Source organism: Sarcophilus harrisii, chromosome 6 (assembly GCF_902635505.1).
Source record: "Sarcophilus harrisii chromosome 6, mSarHar1.11, whole genome shotgun sequence".
Lineage (NCBI taxonomy): Eukaryota > Metazoa > Chordata > Mammalia > Dasyuromorphia > Dasyuridae > Sarcophilus > Sarcophilus harrisii.
In genome coordinates, this window is record NC_045431.1 from 128,316,267 (window position 1) to 128,338,217 (window position 21,951).

General features: G+C 34.9%; 1 protein-coding gene across 1 annotated transcript in view; it reads left to right on the forward strand.

The window, feature by feature from the left end:
- The window catches only part of ELOVL6 (ELOVL fatty acid elongase 6), a 123,004-nt gene extending 101,852 nt beyond the window's left edge, over positions 1 to 21,152 (forward strand). Inside the window, exons 3-4 of the mRNA XM_003772988.4 lie at positions 16,342 to 16,493; positions 20,659 to 21,152. Coding sequence (XP_003773036.1) covers positions 16,342 to 16,493; positions 20,659 to 21,083 — 577 coding nt within the window. The 3' untranslated portion in view covers positions 21,084 to 21,152. The remainder of the gene's footprint in view (positions 1 to 16,341; positions 16,494 to 20,658) is intronic.
- Positions 21,153 to 21,951: the final 799 nt, after the last annotated feature.

Sequence of the window (21,951 nt, forward strand, 5' to 3'; positions counted from 1 at the left end):
ACTATGTGAGCCTGGATAAGTAAATTCGGGTATACAAGGTTCTTAACCCAATGTTTAGACAGACAGATTTTTTTTATTCCAGGGGGGCATCTTCATTTTCACTAACCTTTGATTTCCTTTATAATCCAATGTATCTTATTCAATCCATGACACAAAAAATGTTTTGATTTTAGATATAAGGTATTTGCTCTAAGACAGAAAAAGTGCTGATCTGTATTAGTGGAAGAAATTCTACAAGCAGCACTTTCTAGTAGGGATTCTAAAAGGAAAAGTGAATAACTAGGTGATACTGCTAGAGCTAAGGCACCAGACCTGGAGACAGGAAGTTGAAATCCTTTGCTGACTGTGTCACCCTGAGCAAGTCACTTTCTCTCTGCCTCAATTTCTTTATCTATTAAAATGAGGTTAATACTTACCTTGCAGAATTGTTATAACTATAATGTGATATATAGTACACTATGTATGTATATGAAAAACTAAAAGTGACATAATATAGTACTACATAAAGAAAAGACTACTGATGAAGTAATTTAGTGCATAGTAGATAGAATACTAATCTTGGAGTTAGAAGGACCTGAGTTTAGATCCAGCCTCATATACTTAATTTTTATTAGCTGTGTGAGGACCCAATTGCCTCAAGTGGAAAAAAAAGAATAAAATATTGTTTTCCCAGGCAAGAAGACAAGATTGTACAAAGATAGAGAAACTAGAAATGGTATGTGAGGAACAATAAAGCTATTTTGCCTGGACCATAGAATGCGTGCAAAAGTTGATATATTAGAAACTTGCAAAGGTTAGAGATAGTGTAAAATAAAGGAGGTTAAATGATAAGCAGAAATGATATTTGATTTAAACTTTTTCCCAGTATTTTTTTACTTTTTCCTCAATAGTATTTCTTTTTTTTCCCCAAGTACATGTAAAGATAATGTTCAACATTCATTTTCTTTTTTTTTTTTTAATTTTAACTTTTTATTGACAGTACATATGCATGGGTAATTTATTACAACATTATCCCTTGCACTCACTTCTGTTCCGATTTTTCCCTTCCCTCCCTGTACCCCCTCCCCTAGATGGCAGACATACTTATACAGCAAACAATCTGATATAAGTTAAACATATACAGTCTATATAGAAAAAACATTTTCTATCCTGAGTCTATTGGAATTGTCTTAGATCACAGTATTGTGAGAAGAGCTAAATCTATCATAGTCGATCATTATACAATTTTGCTGTTATTGTATATAATGTTCTCCTGGTTCTACTTACTTCACTCAGCATTAGTTCATGTAACTCTTTCCAGGCTTTTCTGAAATTCATTATGCTTGTCATTTCTTATAGAACAATAATATTCCATGACATTCATATACTGTGACTTAGTCAACCATTCTCCAGCTGATAGGCACTTACTCAAACATTTTTTCTACATGTGAATCCTTTTCCTTCTTTTATGATCTTAATTTCCCAATATCTTGGAGAATGTCTCCTTCTGAGTATAACTGTTTCTTCTTTATTGCTAGAGTAAAGTCAACTTTCCTTTAGATCAGCCCTTGTTATTTTTCATTCATTCATGACCAACTTCTTGGCAAACATACTGGAATGATTTGCTAGTTCCTTCTCTAAAGTGTCTGTATTTTACAGATAAGGAATTGAGACAAATAAATGGGGGATGAGTAATTTGTCCAGAATCACACAAGTTAGCAAGTTTTTGAGGCCAAAGTTGAAGTCAGATCTTCCCGATTCTAGGCTCAGTGCTCTATACCATGTAGCTACATACCTGGTTCAGCCATGGAAGAATACAAAATCCCTGTCTTCCCACATAGTCTTGGAGCTGTACACAGAAGGGAGTTAAGCCTTCTGTTAATGGCAAGCAAATTAAAGGAACAAATGGGTATCTCAGAGCAATCCACTCTAGAAAACACTTTATTTGAACATCTGCTTTAAACAGATGTACTCTCCCTTATCAAGAGGATTAGTGGCTAATGAAAGTATCTCTGCATCCCTGTTGAATAATGTCTGTGTCTGAATGTCTAAATAAATGTCTGCATGAATCATGTGCATTCACCTGAAATGCCCTTGTCCCTGATCTCTGCCTATTTTACCTATTCTTCAAGACTCAATTCAAGCCCCCAGCCAAAACAAGGTCTTTTCTGACTATACTAACTTCCAGTGATTTCCCTCTTAATGGCTGTAGCTCAAAATTTAGCATTTAAACATATCCTGCTTACTGGAGTTCATTATTCTTTCATTTGTTAATCTTGCCTTTCAAACTTAGTTATAAAAATTAATTCAGTCTTAAGACCATGCTCAGTCCTCTCTGAGCATAGTACCTCTGAGCATTATTGAAGTAATTTGACATCTCTCTGTGTTCTATCCCTAGACTGGGTTTCATTAATTATCTATTCCCATCACACTCTTTAAAATATCACTGTTGAATAAATATCCTGTTTTGGAAATATTTTAGAAACCATCTAATCCAAGTCTCCCTCATTTTTACAAATTGGGAAACAGACCCAGGGAAGAGAAGCAATTTATTTATCCAAGGTCAAATGGCTAGTAAACATCCAAGACAGAATATAATTCCATGGTCTTTCTATTGTATCACATATCCTCTCATGAAAAGTTTCATTATTTTTCCTGTCACATAACAAATGGTAGAATTTAAAACCAAATATTTCTGATTTCAAATCTCAGAACTACACTCTGTCATTCTTGGAAGACTCCAGTTTCTTAGAGGAACTCCCCACCTGAATTTTCTATACCTAGTTTATGTTTATGTATATTTGTTTTAACAGTGGCATGCCAGTAAATGTTTAATAGAAGACTCTCCCAAAGAGATACCCTTTTAAGCTTAGTCTGCTTTATTAACATTTTCTCCATCACTTTTGAGTTTAGACAGTCAAAAAGAAGTCAGATACTGATTTATATTGCTTATTGATTTAAGGTATAAATATTCCCTTTAACAATCAATTGTGAATTGGTTGCTGATTCTTATATAGTCATAGTTTTAAATTTCATTAAAGCCTTTTGTTTTAACATTATAATAATTTTTGGATGTTCTCTCTGTTTCTAATCAAGTCTTCCAATGATTTTTGACTTAAGACAACATGATAAAGAAAATATCTTGAGCAGAAAATTGTCAGAATCATTGTGACCAGTCAGATCTAACAGAAAAATCCATCTGCATAGTTATTTGTTGCCTGTCCTTCGTTCTCAAAGAGGACCATGACGTAGGGGAAGTGATACCATGATATGCAAGTGAAATGGATTTGAGTAATATAAGGTTGTACAAATTTACCAGCTTCACTTTCTCCATCAGAGCCATCTAAATCCAGTGGCAAGAAATAGATCTGGATAACTGAAGATAGCCCTGGATGCAGAGGGAGGAGACCTTGTCCTTTTTAAACTAAGCTCAGATCTTTTCCTCTCTACATAGGAGCTCATTAGCAGAAACCAACCCAGAAGTGAATGAAATAGTTTATATTCTTGGATTTGACCAAAAGTTCAGATAGGCATTATTCTCAAAATTATTTAGTTACATATGTATAGATATAAAGCATATTCTTCTACAATTTAAACCAGTCAGATTCATTGTCTGACTTAAAATAACCTTCTTTCCTTTTTTTAAGCACAACAAAATGGAAAAAAGTATTTTTGGATATTTATCACATCTATCTTGCTTTCAGCATATAAGACATAGCCTCTGGCCTAATTTGAAAACTCATCAAATTGTTTATTATTGTTGTTCAGTCGTTTCTGGGGTTCTCTTGGTAAAATACTTAAGTGGTTTGCCATTTTCTTCTCCAGCTTGTTTTACAAATAAGGAAAATGAGGCAAACAGAGCTAAGTAAGAGTTACACAACTGGTGTCTGAGGCCAGATTTGAAGATGCATCTTCCTGATTCCAAGCCCAATCCACCATTTACTAGCTGCCCTATATCAGATTGCTAATCTGACCTATTCAGTTTAATCCTAGAATTTGAGAGTTGGAAGAAACTCAACTACTATTTAGTCCAATCCATAGCTGATATACTTAACTAGTCATTCTTTGTCAGCTTAAGCTAGAGAATACAACAGTTTTCTGAAAAATCATCATCAAGCCTAAATTTGTATCTTTGCAATATCCAACTATTGCTTGCGATTCTACCATGTGGGACCATATAAATCAAGTCTGGTCTCTACTCCATAGCCCTTCAAATATTTAAAGACCCATCATCTTCTCCATGTTAAACATACTCAGTTCTATTACCCAGTCCTCATAAGTGGCTCAAAGCCCTTTATCATCCTCTTCACTCTCTACTCTGCATACTTTCCACTTTAGCAACAATCTTCTTTTAAACCATGTTATCTCAGAATTGAACACAGTGTTACAATGGAGGTCTGATAAGGGCTTATCACTTTCTTATTCCTGGAAGCCATGTGCATTTAAAATGAGTCCAAGATATCACTGACTAATTGGTCTACCATATTACATTGCTGAGTTTATCCAAGATCATTAAACTCCTAAATGTTTTTCACAGAAAATGATGCTTCCCCCATCTTATACATAGGGTAAAAATTAACACTGCTTAGTATTAAATACATTTTAAGAGTAAGGAAAAGGCCATTAAAAATAACTGACACAAACAGGGTGGGGGAGGAGGGAGTGCACAGAAAAAAAGAAGGTTCAAAGGGCATCACAGACAAATAAGGAACCTTTGGAACAGAATTGTTCTGAATTAAATTGTTGGATTTTGTTGCTGTTGTTTTTCATCAGCTAGTTTCTAGGTATTTATTAAGTGTATGCTATGTGCCAGGCAACTAGGTAGCATAGTGGATAGAACACTGACCCTAAAGTCAGGAAGACCTGAGTTCAAATATGAACTCAGACACTTAACTAGTTGTATGACCCTGAGAAGTCACTTAACCCTATGTGCTTCAATTTCCTCATCTGTAAAATGAGAAGGAAATGGCAAGTTATTCCAAGAAAACCCCAAAATGGGGGTCATGCAAAAGTCAGGTATAACTGAATACAATAATGTGCCAGGTACAGCTTTCCCTATCTCATCTTTTTCTGTTCTTTATATATAAAAATGTTTATGTCTGTTATCATTTGTAAAGTTTAGAATAATAAAATTAAAAACTAAAACAAATTATGATAACATTAGTATGGTGAGGAAAACTGCATGATGTAATGAACAGAAAACGGGATTGAAATTATAAAAGATACCTGATTCTGTTGTGAACTACCTATTTACTACCTTGGATAAGTGACTGGTATGTGGTTTTGTTGGGCTAAAAGGTATGCATTTATGACTCTTGCATTATAGAAATGCATTCCTTTCTAGAATGGTAACACCAGTTCGCAGTTTCAACCATATTGCATTATTGTATTCATCCTCCTATGTTCCCTCCAACAATTTTCATTTTTATCATCTTTGCGGTTCTCATAGATGTAAAGGGAAAACAGAGTTGTGTTATATGTAATTAATGATTAAAATCATTTTTGTGTGGTTATCAGTAGCCAAATTTTTTAAAGAACTATCTTTCTCATCTTATAACTATATATTTTCATCAGTTCCGTGTGTGTGTAAAATCAGAATTTTATCAGACAAACCTACTACAAAAATAATTTTCCCAAATGATAGTTTTCCTTTTAATTTTAACCACATTGATTTTACTTGGGCCAAAAGTGATTCAAATTTATGCATTCAACATTATAGGTTCCTCTATCTCTTGTTTGAACAAGAACTCTTCCCCCATCCCATTATTGTAAAAAATATCTCTTTCCTATTCTTTTAATTTGTTTAGATTGTGACCTTTTAAATCTAGATAATGTATTAATATGGAGATTTGATAAAGGATTTGAAATATTAACTTAAACCTAATTTCTGCTCACCTGTTTTGCAGTTTTTCCAACAATTTTTGTTGAATATCAAGTTCTTACCCTTCTGATTATCTAAAACACTATATTATGTGCATTTGCTTCTGATTCATATGTTCCTAATCTGTCCTAATAATAAACTATTGTTTTTCAACCAGTACCATACCAGTTTATTTTCACTAAATTACTTTCCAAATCTTTCTGTCTTTGGAACTTCCCCATTATTGCTAATGGTATCACCCAAATCATTCACTATCCAGCTGTCATCCTCAACTTCTCACTGTTCCTTATATCTAGTACTTTGCCAGTTTCTTCTCAACATCATCCCAAGAAAATAACTGAAAGATCAGCACACCAATTCCAAGAATTCAGCAATGTTGCATAACATATATTGCACATATTGAGGGAATGGAAGGTCCAATAAAGCTTAAACCTTACAGTTTTATATTATTTCACTAGGCATTTTAACAGATAACCATTGAAACAGTTCTGAGTTTGGAGTCAGCTAACTTCAGGTCAAATCTAGGTTTTTTCATTTAATAGTTTAACCCCTCTGGGCCTCCTTTCCTCTTCTATTAAGTAAAGGGAGTTGAAGTAGGTGACCTCTAACATCCCTTCCAGTGAGCTTATGATTAATCCTAAATTCTTTTTTTATTCATTCATTATATCTTTTTTTTTTTAACTAAAGATTCAAGGCTCTTATCTCTTTGGGAAAAAAATTACAAAAAAAGAAAACCATAGAAACCACAGAAGATGGTGGGAAGAGATCTGTTTTTGGAGCTAGAAGATCTGAGTTCAAACCCTGCTTCTTTGGTGACTTTGACTAAGTCTTTTAACCCCCCTGGGCTTCTGTTTCCTCAATTATAAAATGAGAGGGAGCAATGAACTAGGTCTAGGTCCCTTTTATCTCCTATGACTCTTCTCAAAGAGAAGATGTACAAACAATTTTCATAAATTTCCTAAGGAAATTATTTTATAAAGAATACGTTACATAATCAGAAATTGTTAGCAGATTAAATCATGTACCTTTTAACAGTCAGTTGAACTTCAGCAAATCCTTAAAAGCACTTCCTACCTCCAGCATTTACTAGCTTTGTGTCTATGAACAAAAATCAATCACCTCAGCCTCAATCACCTCCCATCTGAAAGATGGGAAGAATATTTATCTGCACCTCAAGGTTTTTGGGAAGAAGATGCTTTGCAAGTTTTAAAGAAAAGGGGGGAAATTTTTGTGGTTGCAAACAAACCATTTTTCATTACTGTTCCTGCAAACAATTTAAAAAGTGTCAATTCTGTTTACCCTTCATGGGAAAGTGACCATCTCTAGGGAAATGCAACTTGAGGAAAGTCACAATCAATCAACAAGCATTTATTAGATATCTATGAATTAACACTGTTTTAGACAACCAGGATTCAAATCTTTGCTTTTGAGGAGCTTACATTCTTAAAAAGCAAACAAACAACAACAACAAAAAAAAAAACCATTACTTTGGATATGTTTTGATGCCATTTAAAAACAAATTTATTGTAACTATCACCTAATAAAACAAAACAAAACACTGGTGAAAGTGGTCCAATGACAGTGCTGAACATGGAGTCAAGACCCAACTTTGAATTTCATACCAGGCATTTACTGTGTGACCCTGAGCAAGATATTTAACTTTTTTTCTTCCTTTATAGCCACATCAATAAAAGGGAATTAGAGTAACATCTATCTAGCAGAGTTAATATGGAGAACAAATTCTATATGAATGGTAATTACATTGTGGCAACAATGCCTAAGGTGATTTTTTTAAAAACTGTGTTATGAGACCAATTTTAAAAAATAAGAGAGAAGATGATCCTTTAGGGGTTTAGGGGTAGCACGGAATTTGGGCAGATCTCTGATCCTGGAGATCTAGAAGCCTGGGATCTAGCCAATTCTTTTATTTCCTGAGAATTCAGTTGGAATCACTTCATGATACTAACTCACTAGAATTTTCTCATAGAAAACACCCAGGCTGAATACATTGACTCATTTTCCATTGAAAGTCAGGACTGGCCCTCTAAGACTGAAGTGAAGTGGAGTGATTTGTTTTAGGTGGCCCTTCCTTCAAGGATTTTAATTGGCAGCAAGCTGTTGTTGGTGCAGTTTGTGAAGACACTTCCTTGTGGCTGTTATCACCAGCCCAACAAGTTCCTTCTGTCTTTCTAGCCCTGAAAATCTTGCTAATTTCTAGAGTGTTCCCTTGCTTCTGCCCTCCTTACTTCTCATTGGGCATTTCCGGCCTTTGTCACCTATTGGTCTGACTGGGATCCCCTGTACAACCCACAGCTCTATTAGCTAGCCAAGTAAGTCCTACCCAAGAGGTAATATGGAACAGGGCAAGTACTATGTATGTTAATTAGGTTTTGTAGGATAGAAGAATCTTTATATTAAAAGAAACCTCAGAGATATGTTGCCTCAGCAATAAAATAAAATTAACCATGAACTTTTTTGAAAATATTTTTGGTTATCTTGAAATTAGCAAGATTTTCAGGGCTAGAAAGACAGAAGGAACTTGTTGGGCTGGTGATAACAGCCACAAGGAAGTGTCTTCAAATCTATGTAAGAGTTATATATAAATGAATTATAAACATAATTTATTGCATATATCCATCCACTTAAGCATCATAACAATCCTGTGAGGACTCTTCATGATGCTATATGAGATTTTCTTGGCAAAGATATTGGAGTAGTTTGGTATTTCTTTCTCCAGCTTATTTTACATGTGAGGAAACTGAGGTGCCCAGAGTACTATCAGAAGAAACTCTAGAACTGACACAACATACCTAGATGCCCCTCAGAGATATTTCAGTCAAAACTTCTCATTTTATAGTTGAAGAAACTGAGACCTTATCATTTGCTCAAGATCACAAAGGCAATAAGGAGAAGAGAAAGAATTTCAATCTAGTCCCTTTGACTATATCCAAAACTAAAGTTTTTCCTGCTAATACCTTATCCAGAGTATAGGTCCCCTGCAGCTTTCAATAGCAAATGATTGTCTGACCTTGCTTAAAAAGGTCAGTGGCAATAGATTTTCTTTTTCAGTAAGTAGGTAGTCTGATTCTACTGAATATAAGTCTGTTCTACTTCATGTCATCTTTTATCATTAGAAAGTACATCTTGTCACTGCTTATAATTCAGACTATGTTTAAATTCTTTTTCCATTCCGTAGCTATTTGAAGGGCAGCTATCAGTCATTCAATAAATATGCACTTAGGATACAAAAGTAAAAATAAAACAATCTCAGCCCTCAAAGAGCTTATGGTTTATTGGGGAAAAGAATACTAGCATATTTAAATAATTTATTTCTGTCCCCAAAGAAGAGATCTCTCCATATGCTGCCATCTATATTTTCCAATACAAGTAACAAAATGGCAGGCAGCTTTATCCTGGTTTCTTCTCTCTATTCCATGTCATATTATTCCTTGACAAGGAGTCATAGTTTTTTCCCATTCCTGCCACTTCCCACACATTTAACCCTACTCAAATCTCCTCTCTGTGCCTCCACTGGAAAATGGTGATCCTGGTGGACAAACCAGAAACTTACCCCCAGACTTCTCTTGGCCTCTATCCTTTATCAGCTTAGAGCTCTGAATCTATGGTCCATCTCAGATGTTTATTACCTGTGTGACTTCCCTGGGCTTCAGTCTCCTCATTTGGAGAATGAGAAGATTAGACTAGATTGACTCCAATGTACCTTTCAGTTCTAGAGCTATAAGCTTAAGATCCCACAAATGCACAAAAGGGATCAGTTAAGTAAGAGAAAAGACCACTGCTGGCTGCTTATCTGTCTGCTGTTCCTGAAGCTAATGACATTCCTGGTCAAGATAGAGTTTTGACAAAGAAAAAGAAACACAAATAAAATTGCAACTAGGGAAAAACTGATATCGGTCAAGGACATGAGAGGTAGGACAGTTGGTGAGGCATACCTAAATTTCCTTTCCCAGCATGTGGGTTTTGAGTGAGAATGATAGATCACACATTGAACCCAGATTCCACATATGTGAAAAAACCTCTAGCAAGGATGTGCTCTGAAGTAGGAATTCTTTACTGTGAACTTTTTAAAACTTAATTTAAATTTCAATGGGGAGGGCTTACAATTTAAGATCTGAATTGTCTCTCTCATCCCTCCTCCCTCATGTCATAGTCTTCTACAAGAATAGAGAACATCATTTGAGGTAGATAAATGGATGGATGAATGGATGGATGGAAAACTATACTATGTGTACTTCTCTGAGAGAAAAAATATCTTGTTTCTTAGATCCTTTGTTGTTGATTTGAATATTTATAATACTCACAATTAGCTTTATAATTCAAACTTATTCTTCATACAATATTATTACTGTATTCAATGTTCTCTTGGTTTTGCTCATTTTACTCTTCCTCATTTCAAAAAGTCTTTCCATGTTTTTCTAAAATTAACCAGGGGCAATGCACTCAATGTAGAAAAAAAGAAATCCAGTACTTTCTCTCTTTTTAAAAATTTATTAAACTAAATACAAAATAAGAAAAAACAGAATTAAAAAAAAGAAAAACAGAAAAGGAAAATAAACAAAACAAAACATTGTCATGTGCCCAGGAGAACATCAGAGAGGATTCAAAATATATAACAATAAATTTCCATTTCAAAAAAAATACATAATAATAAAATTATATTCTTAAAAAAAATAAAATAAAATAAACCAGGGGCAGCTAGCTGACATGGTGGATAGAGCACCACCCCTGAAATCAGGAGGACCTGAGTTCAAATGTGGCCTCAGACACTTAACACTTCCTAGTTGTGTGACCCTGGGCAAGTCACTTAACCCCAATTGCCTCCAACAATAAAATAAAATAAGTTCAAAAAAAATTAAAATAAAATTAACCATAAACTTATTTGAAAATATTTTTGGATACCTTGAAAACAACTTAATAACCACAAATAGATACATGTGTATTTGTGTGTGTGTACATAAGTATATATGTGTGTGCTTATATATATATATTATAATCTGTATGTAAGGGTTATGTATAAGTAATTATAAACATAATTTATTGCATATATTCGCCCATTTGAGCATCATAACAATCCTGTGAGGTAGTTGCTATTTAGTAGCACCCTTTTTTCAGTTTTGAGTCTTAATCTGGGACAGATTAAGTTGGTTATTCTAACACGTTGCTAATTAACTGTCCAAAAAAAAGTATTAGAATTTAAGATTTTATCACTCTAAGTTTAATACTCTACCCTCTATTGTAAATCATACCATTAGTCTAGAATTTTTTCTTAACTTCCCAGAATTTAATCTGTATAATTGTGGCAGAGGGATTGGCATTTTGTCTTTCTGTTTCTGAAAATCTGTCACCCCAGGATTGGTTTGTATGTATCACAAACAGACCCTTATATTGTGGTATATGCAAATGTGATGACTGCCTTATTGAGCAGTTCATCCACCTGGACAGTTAGCCCAGTGTGCTTTCATACCCCCAGAGGGATCTTTAGCCACAGAATGTTGAGTGGTGTTCAGCAGCCTCCCGACAATCTGAGCTCTGTCTGCTCAGTGGACTGGGCCAGTGACTATGCCAACATACTTCCTGCAACAGTAGAGGCTGTAAAGGCTGCTTCTTTTGAGTGTGGAGACAGATTTTCTCATAGTAAGGCAATTCATCTGTAAGTGGGAAAGCAAAAGCTAAAGTGGTTTTGTGAATTTAACACTGACAGAATATTACTATCTGACTGTACTCTTAAAGTTCTGCCTTCTCTGGGGTCAGAGAAGGATATAATTATCTGGTTAAAAGAAGCACCTGGAACTATGCCCAAAGGTCTGTCAATGTGCATATCCTTTGATCCCGCAGTGTTTCTACTGGGCTTGTATCCCAAAGAGATCTTAAAGGAGGAAAGAGACTCACTTGAACAAAAGTATTTGTGGCAAGCTCCTTTTGTGGTGGCAAAGAACTGGAAACTGAGTGGATGCCCATCAGTTGGAGAATGGCTGAATAAGTTATGGTATATGAATGCTATAGAATATTATTGTTCTATAAGAAACAATCAGCAGGATGATTTCAGAGAGGCCTGGAGAGACTTACATGAACTGATGCTAAGTGAAGTGAGTAGAAGCAGAGAACATTGTACACGGCACCAGCAAGATTATACAATGATCAATTCTGATGCATGTGACTCTTTTTAACAATGAGATTATCTGGCCCAATTCCAATGATCTTGTGATGAAGAGAGCCATCTGCACCTAGAGAGGACTGTGGGGACTAAGTATAGATCACAACATAGTATTTTCACTTTTTTTGTTGTTGTTTGCTTGCATTTTGTTTTCTTTCTCTCTTTTTTTTTTTAATCTTTTTCCTTGTGCAGCATGATAATTGTGAAAATATGTGTGGAAGAATAGCACATATTTAACATATTGGATTACTTGCCAGCTAGAGGAGGGAGTGAGGGGGCAGGGAGAAAATTTGGAACAGTTTTCCAAGGGTGAATGTTGAAAGTTATCTATGCATATGTTTTAAAAATAAAAAGCTTTAATAAAATTTTTAAATAAAAAGATAAGTAAGGGCTTAAATATAAACTCTACTAGGCAGGGGTTTTTGCCTTAAATTATCTAGGTTGGTTATTTTAGTAGTCCTATTTTCTTTTTTTTTTTTCTTTTTTTTTTTTGCTAAGAACTTTTTTTTTGAAAAAAAGGTTTTATTGATGGTTTTTATTTTTCTCATAACCATTTATCTGTAATTCCATTCCCTTTAACAAAGAAAAACTTTTAAAATAAATTTTATTAACCCATATGCGATAGTGAAGGTTCCCATTTAAGAATCTGGAATTGAATTAAATGATCCCTGAGGTACCTTCTAATTCTCAAATGCTGTGATTGTGTAATTTTGAAAAAGTTTGATGATATATGTGTTACTCCACATTCAAGGTCCCTTACTTTTGCAAGAAGTGACAAAGTGTCATATCTCTTCTTAGGTGCCATGCTTAGTTCTTTTAATTTCTTGGAATTTAATTTCACTTGTTTTGTTGTTGCTCTTTCCAATTACATTGTAACTGTTATTTTCCTGGTTGCACTTAATTCACTTGGCATGCTTCTCTGCATTTACTATATCATTTTTTAAAACAATTTAGCCATTCTCTAAATCAATAAGTATCTATTTTGAAAATCTCTTTAAATTTTGTTTTTATATCTGCTCACTTTCTCTTTGTCTCTGTCTTTTCTCTTTTTTTCTCTCTCCTCCTTTCCCTCTATTTTCTTGAGGCTCTTATCTCCTTATCTCTCTTCAGAGTCACCTATGAGTCAGATCCTCAACATGAAATCATTCATTATTGTCTCTGACCTGGGCTGGTTCACCCTCCTTGGGCAGCTTGGTTGCCAAAGACTCAACAAGTTATACTAGATTATTGAAGCTCAGAAATCTTAACCTCAAGTGATCCACCAACCTCATTCTCTCCAGTAACAGAGACTACTGTACTTCTCTCTCCCACCTTTATAATTTGTTATATGTAGGCAAAAAGAACAAGGGAAAGAAAAAAATTCAGCAAAACCAACTAGCATATCAATTAAGTATGACAGTAGATACAATAAAAACTTCTTATAACAATAACAAAGAAAAAAAGATTAAGCAAAATAAATTGATATAATGCCAATTACTAACCACAGGCATCAAAATCTATTACTATAATGTACTATCTCTCCATTTTGAAATGGGAAGTATATTTCACGAAGATACAGTATATATAACACAATATAATTGAGTTGATGGAATATTGTTATAATATAATACAACACAATATAATTGAGTTGTCTGAATCCAAGATTAGATGTCTATTCTGAGTTTTGACATCTTTTAGTGGTGTTTTTCTTTAAACCATTAGGTAATCATGGTTCTTGTGCTCCTATTTTTTTATCCTATATCAACTCATTTAGGCCTTTCTGTTTTCCTCTGAATTTTCCATTTTTCTTAATAATTTTCTTGATTGATAATTTATTTTTGTGCAACAATCATTTCTGAAGAAGACACTTCCAAAAAAAAAAAAGTCCTTCCCACATCAAATGGGACTCTTTGTGACAGTGAAAAGCAAGAACATCCAAGAGAGTGATCACATCTGACCATGTATTGCTTTCTTGGTAGGATCTCTGTTCCATTATATGAAAGGAGAAAGGTTTCTTTCTTTCCTCTGAATCTTTCATTGTTTTTTTTTTTTCATTTTCTCCATAATTCAGCTGCCATTAAGTGATCTTTTCATTTATATTTCATTATAGTCATTGTATCTTTGTCATCACTTAGACTATAACAATATCCTATCACATTCATATACCACAATTGAATCAACCAGTCCCCAATCAATGGGTATGCATTTACTTAGTTCCAATTTAATAGTTAGTTCTCTGCTCTGGTGCCATTTAGAACAACAGATGAAAAATTGCATAGTGTAATAGATGGAGAGCTAACTTCAAGCCAGGAACATCTGGAAAAGCTACCTCTGACACATATTGACTCCAGTGCTCTTGGCAAACCTCTAAGACTCTTAATTACAGAAAAGGTATCACCTTATGTTGTAGGATTTTCTTCATCCAGTGGTTCTCTATATCAATTATATAGTATAGTCCCTATATTTAAGTTGACAAGGTATTTTAAAATGCTTAGAGTCCTATTTTATTAAGAAGTTAGAATGGTTTAGGAGGTTCCTATAGAATGATTGTTCATAACTATATGTTGATCATATTCTCCAACAAACATGGCATGAGATATTATAAGACACTGAAGCAAAAGATGTTGTGCTACGGAGTTCCCATTTTAATTGTACTCCAATAATTACCACATTCATAACCCATCATTTATTGTGCTGAGAAGCAGCTAGGTGACTCAGTGGATAGAGCTCTGAACCTGGAGTCAGGAAGCCCTAAGTTCAAATTCAGCTTCAGACACTTAACTAGTTGTTTGACTCTGGGGGTTATGTAACCTTTGTCTCAGTTTCCTTCATCTGTAAATGGAAGATAATAGTAGCCCCTACCTCCCAGATTGTTGGAGTGAGATAATATTTGTAAAGCTCTTAGTACAGTACCTGGCACAGAGTTGATGTTTAATAAATGCTTATTTTCTCCCTTTATGGTTATCAGAAAGTTGAGCATGTATTGGTTAGAACTGAAATTGAAAAAAAAAACAAACAAACAAAACGAAGCTCCATTACCTAAATGGGGATCCATCTGGCTGTGCAGTTCCACACTTGTTCCCTGGGGTTTTTAATGTTCCAAAATCCCTACGGATGTTGCTCTCTGAATCGACTGCTATGGTCAGCGGTGGCAGTGTTCACTTGAATATCTTAAAAGGAAGAAGAGGAAACAGTATTCATTAGCCAGGCAAGGCCTGGCATCTCCTTTTGGCAAATAGGTTCTCAATTGGATGAAAAGCTGATTCCCAGTGATAGAACATGACCCAAAAGCAGGTATAACCTCAAGTATTGAGAAGACTTCTCCAAACATTTATGAGGCAGTAGTTCTCTATCCAAATCAGTTTCTCTTGCTAATTGTTTGTTTGAATACACAGTCTGTGTGTCTGTCTGTCTGTCTGTCTATGTGTGTGTAGATGTGATGCATCTTTGTGTAAGTCTTGGAATAAGTATATTTAAGTCCTGTAAGTTTACCCTCAAGTTCTTTCCTGCTTCAAGATACACAAGTAGCAAAACTAATGTTAATATAACATATTTACTTTTTCCTCAGTCATTTAACAAGCAGACTCTATATTAGGCACAAAAAAGACAAAAGTAAAACAGTCTCTACCTTCAAAGAGCTTACATTCTAACCAGGAAAGACAAAATGTCCATATCTAGATATATACAAAAAAAAAGAGAGAAGATAATTTTTCTAGGGTGAGGGAGTAATACTAACTGAGCAAAATCAAAAAGCCTCATATAAGAGATGATACTTAAAGGAAATTAGGGGTTCTAAAAGGCAGAGGTGAGGAGAGAGATCATTTCAGGTATGAGAATAATTCCATGCCAGTACAAAGAAGGAAATGGAGGGCCAAGGATGAGAATCAAATTATCAAATCAAATATGATCATTTATGTAAAGTGCTTGGCATATCTAAAAGCACAATTAACATTGCAGGGTATTAATATTAGCAGTTATTCAATTACAGGGTAAAAGGCAACCTCTGACAGCTTCCAATCACAAATCCTGAGTAACTAGTTAATAAGTGAATTGAAGGTCTAGATTTAGTCTTAATTATTACTTCTTGAGAAACCAAAATTTCAGTGCTTGATTCCCCAAAGGTATTAAGGATATGTTCTTCCAAAATGGCATTGGGAACTCATTTGTGAAATACTTTGAAATCTTCCTCCAAGGTCTTCAGGCACGTCATATACCATGGTCCCTCTACTGTTGGCTGGTTTTTCAATAACATGCTTTGGAATATATGATTGTTGCAAGAAGGAAATCATAATTCTAGAACTGTTTCTTTTCTCTTTTTATTATGAAGTATATTCGGTGCTCTTCGAACTGGTGCTTATATGGTGTACATTTTGATGACCAAAGGCCTGAAGCAATCAGTTTGTGATCAGAGTTTTTACAATGGACCTGTCAGCAAATTTTGGGCTTATGCATTTGTATTAAGCAAAGCACCTGAACTTGGTAAGTACTTCACTTTCTCTGGCTCTCTGTGTCTCTGTGCTTTTGTCTGCCTATCATACTCTTTTCCCAGACAATTGCATATCATGTCTTTAAAGCAAAAATCTCTTTACACAGAACATATATAGAATTCATACATATATGTATATGGAGAATTCAGAGACAGTATTATGTAGTATCTGTATCAGTGGCCTCCAAATTAATTTTTTAAATGTATGTTTTAAGGGACTTATAAAATAGGCCTCCACTTTCTACACGTATTTAGCAACTGTTCTAATAGAACAAGTTAAAAATTGAAAAACAAACCTGTTTCTAAGATCCACATCTAAACATATTTTCATTTCAGGAGTTTTGATTCAGATTAGAGGATTAAGCTTTTCACTTGGATATTCCTGTGTGTTCATTAACAAATGCTAAAATTTGCTCTCTAATATTAAAAATCCAGGGCTTGAGTACTGAATTTATCTTTTATAAATTAATGGGAAGTACTGAATGTTTTTGTCATCTCACCAGTTTTCTTTTTGACCATTTTAGTAGGTTGAAATGGATGTTTGGCATTTAAAAGTAAGCAGAGAAAAATAAAATTCAGTTAATTTGTTATAATTTGAGTTGACACAGTTATCCAATTTTGTGTAGTTCTACAGAGCAGAAAACAAAAATAAAAAGTCAATCGAATTCCAGTGAAAGGTTATTTGGCTGAGATCTTAAAGCAAAGGCTTACTTAAATGAAAATAATCTGGGGATTTTAGTAAACCACAAGCTCAATGTGATTCAACATGTTGACATAGCAGCTTGCCCATAGTCATATGTATGTATTCCTTCCAATAAAAAACTAAAGCAGGTTCAATCTGCAAAGAAAATTCACCATCCAGAAAAAGTAACATGATAATCCCATTATACTCTATTTGGTGAAACTATATGTGGAATACTTAATTTCATTATTCAGTTTGTCAGTCACATCCAACTCTTTGTAATCCCATTTGAGATTTTCTTGGCAAAGATACTACTGTGGTTTGCCATTTCCTTTTCCAACTCTTTTTACAGATGAAGAAACTGAGGCAAACAAGGTTAAGTGACTTGCTCAGAGTTACACACCTAGTCTGAAGCCAGATTTCAACTCGAGAAGATGAGTTTTCTTGACTCTGGACCCAGCACTCTATCCATTATGCCATCTAACTGACAAACTATTTAGTTTGGGAATCCATATTTTGGGAACAGTGATCAAATCTTTCAAAGGAAGACATTTAGAGTAGTAAGGAGATTTGAGATCATGTCAGACAAGAAGCCAGCTGAAAAACAAGCAATCATTGGGGTATATAATGGGAAGAGTTCAACTTTCATCTCTATTAGTTACTACCCATATCTTAGATACATAACTTGATTCCCTACTCCTACTTATTTCTCTAAGAAATGAGGAGATTTAAAGGCAGATGCAGTATATCCAAAAATGACTATGATGAAAAATCTAAAGCCAATAATAAAGCTATTATATACACACAGAGGGACTGCACTACATAGAACTTTTTAATTATATAAGATCTTACTAGGGTAACTAGATGGCAATATAATAACACTGGACCTGAAGTAAGGAAGATAAAGATTTCTGAGTTCAAGACTCTTATCAGCTCTGTCACCCTGGGTAAGTTACTTAATTCTGATTGCCTCAGTTCCTCATCTGTAAAATGAGCTAAAGAATAAAATGGCAAAGCATCCCAGTATCTTTTCTAAGAAAATCACAAATGGGGTCATCACAACTGAAAAAACTAAACAACAACACAATCAAATTAAAGTTCGGCAAAGGCATCTCTTTCCTTCCCCGTTAGGCTACTGTCCCCCTCCACTAGCTAGCTCCATATAGAATTGTCCTTCAGGGATTATTTGGGCAACATTATGAACTTGTGCAGACCTTGTAAATGAGGAGATTCTTTAAAAACTAGAAGCTAATCATTAGAAGTCATATGTGGGACCACATGTAATAAATATGCTGTGGGCATGACAAGTGATATCTGTATAAATAGATATCCTTCATAGATATGTTCCAGTCTTTAAAAACAAATATTCAGAGTGTCCCCCAAAAATCTCAGAGCCGTCTAACACCTTAAAACTTTGGGGATACTCCACATCTATAAGTACGTACATGTGTATTCAGTCATTTTAGTTGTGCCCAAATCTTATCGATTCCATTTGGGATTTTCTTAGCAAAGATCTTGGGGAACGGTGCTCTAAGAATTTTTACAGGAAAAGTACCAACCTCAGTTGGCAGAAGGAGTTGCCTAATGGAATCATGACTCCAGCTTTCAAGAGAAGCTTGAAACACACACACACACACACACACACACTGCTCTATACATAAGTGCTTGGTTGGATTGATTATATAGCTATAAAGAAGAAAAAGATTCAGCTCCCAATCTATGATGTTCCCATAGTGCTTTAAGGACTACAAAGGGCTGTACATATATCATTTTATTTGATCCTCAAGACAGCCCTGAGATACTTGTGATAGATATTATTATTATTATTCCCATTTTACAGGCAAAGAAGCCTAGTTCAAAAGGTTAAATGCTTTATAAAACTATGGGTTTGTATCAATGTGAACATAAATATCTATATGTATACATATGTGTATGTATGTGGAGATAGATGTAGATATAGGAAAGGAATCCCACTGATACTTTAGTCAGAGAAATCAAGTTCAAATGCTGCTTCTTGTCTATGTAACCTTGGGAAACTTATTAAGCTTTTGTTACCTCAGTTTCTTTATTTATTTAAAAGAAAAAGAAATAAGGAGAGAGGGACAGAATTTGGTTACATGTTTTCCGAAGTCCCAGCTCTAAATCTATGAATAAACATGTCTACTAAAATAACGATGGGGATATATCCCCAGTATGAACATCAGCCAAATGATAAGATGCAAGTCAGTCTCCAGTTCAGCATTTCTTTGATCAGTTGATAGAAAAATATACATTGGTCCTCATAATAATCTGATGTCACATTAGAAAAGAAAATAAGGTTCCAGAGAACATCTAGCCAAATTTGAAAGTAGCTAATGACACCAGTCTTATTTTTCCATGTGCAAGAAGCTATTCACTTCAAAATGCTTGCTTTTTGCTTCCCACACAAACATACTTATCACCATGTGCACATAGTCACCATAGGCTTGAATCTCCATTTAAATCCAAGGTTCAGTCCTGCCTGTAGACTTTTGATTCCCTAAAGCAACACTTTATTCTGATTTACTTCTCGAGGGCAGTCCTGGTGACCAGGAGTCTTTGGTCACTAGGACCAAAGAGATTTGTTCTAGTCTGTGGTTAGGTGACAGAAGCCAGTTAAATGACATTGTTGAAAATGTTCAGTGTACATTATCTGAACACAAAAAGGCTGAAGGAGTCCATATACTTCCTCTGAAAGTCACAAGTTGTCATTGACCACATAAGCATAATTCTCATTTTACCACAACATAGAGTTTTCAGAGATTCACTTCAAATCTTAAGAGCCTTCCTACTTAGAATATAACTCCTATTTCTGAATTCTCTGTAGCACAAGAATGGATTTTTTTCTTGAGAAACATTGTTATAAAAACTGATTGAGGATTCTTTTGATGAAATATAACAGGACTAATTTTTACATAACAGCAAAATTTACCACTTTTAAGCAAATCATTGGATATTCGAATTGAAGATACTTTGCAGATCTTAATTAAGTCCCTTCACTTTTCAACATAGATTCTTCTATGTTTGGCAATCCCCTGGCAAACATCAGCTATATTCCTAACAGAAAGTCAGTGTTGGAGTGTGGAAACTGGCGGGGAAAAAAGAAAAAAGGAAGGAAGGAAACAAAGATTCATTAAGCATTAATAAATCTAGCTTAATCTAGTGTTTATGTGTTGCTTTTAAGTTTTATTAAAAATTTTGCACGTCCAATGTCATTGGCTAACTGAGAGGTTGTAATGGTCCAAGATCACAGAGCTTAGTGTCTGAGAGTATCTGAACTCTGGTTTTCCTCACTTTAAGTCCAGCATAGAATATCCATCTTGTACTGAATGACTTCTAGGATCTTATCCACGTTCAAAATAAATAAGGTTTTCATGTGCTCAAAGGAAGCTTCAGTTAAGAACATAAAGCTTTTCTCATGCCAATGTACTCATGTGTCCTTTTCTTTTTTCTTCCAGGAGATACAATATTCATTATTCTTAGAAAACAGAAACTCATCTTCCTGCATTGGTATCACCATATCACTGTGCTGCTGTATTCTTGGTACTCTTATAAGGACATGGTTGCTGGAGGTGGTTGGTTTATGACCATGAACTATGGAGTACATGCAGTGATGTACTCTTATTATGCCTTGCGGGCGGCAGGCTTTCGGGTCTCACGGAAGTTTGCCATGCTCATCACCTTGTCTCAGATCATACAGATGCTGATGGGTTGTATAATTAACTATCTGGTCTTCTTCTGGATGCAGCAAGATCAGTGCCACTCCCATGTTCAGAACATCATCTGGTCCTCACTTATGTACCTCAGCTACTTTGTGCTCTTCTGTCATTTTTTCTTCGAGGCCTACATCGGCAAAATGAGGAAAACAAGGAAGGCTGAATAGTGTTGGAACTGAGAAGGAAGCCATAGCTCAGGGTCATCAAGAAAAAAAAAAAAAAAGACAAAAGAAAATGGCACAAGGAATCATATATATATGGTGCAGCTAAAAATAATAATAATAATAATTAAAAGCAAAACTTGGCAGCTTAGGGGTAACTAGGTTGATCTAACCCAGTAAGTTTATGATCCTTTTATGGTGAGGACTCACTGAGTTCAACTCCATCTCAAAGGACTGCTGCTGAGAGACACCATCCCTCTCATACCTATCAACTCTAGGGGAAAAAATATGAAAGAAAGAAAAGGCAGGTGAAGGTTATTAACAAATTTTATGAAAAAATATTTAATAAGTGTTATATTTCCCTAAGGACAGAAGACTTTTACTAAAAAAAAAAAAAAATCTATATCCTTTCTAATCTTTTTCCACACTAAACTTGAGCCAACAAGAAAAAAGACAAAAATGGTGGGGGGGAGGGGGGGTGGGAGGGGAAGTGGGGAGATGTTGTGCCTATAGAACCAGTGCTTTGGCAGAAATTAAAACCTTCCTTGAGAAAGGCTGGCAGTTTTAGGCTAAATGGAAAAGGTTATCTAGAAGGTTTCTTTTAAGTACCCATGAGCCACAATGTGATGAGTAAGGGAAGCTTGATGTTTCCCATTGCAGTTTAGAAATTATGTGCAGCCCTTTGGCTAGTGAGTATGCAAAACCCAGCTGGGGTATGATCCTTTAAGCAGGTTTTTAAAACGAGGAACAAAACATGATTTCCTAGTTCCAAATAAGAGAGAATTTGTCTAAGTGCATTTCCGATGGAAGTCCAATGATTTCCATTATTGCATCAGATAAAAGATATTTATCTTTGTCTCTCACCTGAAGCTTT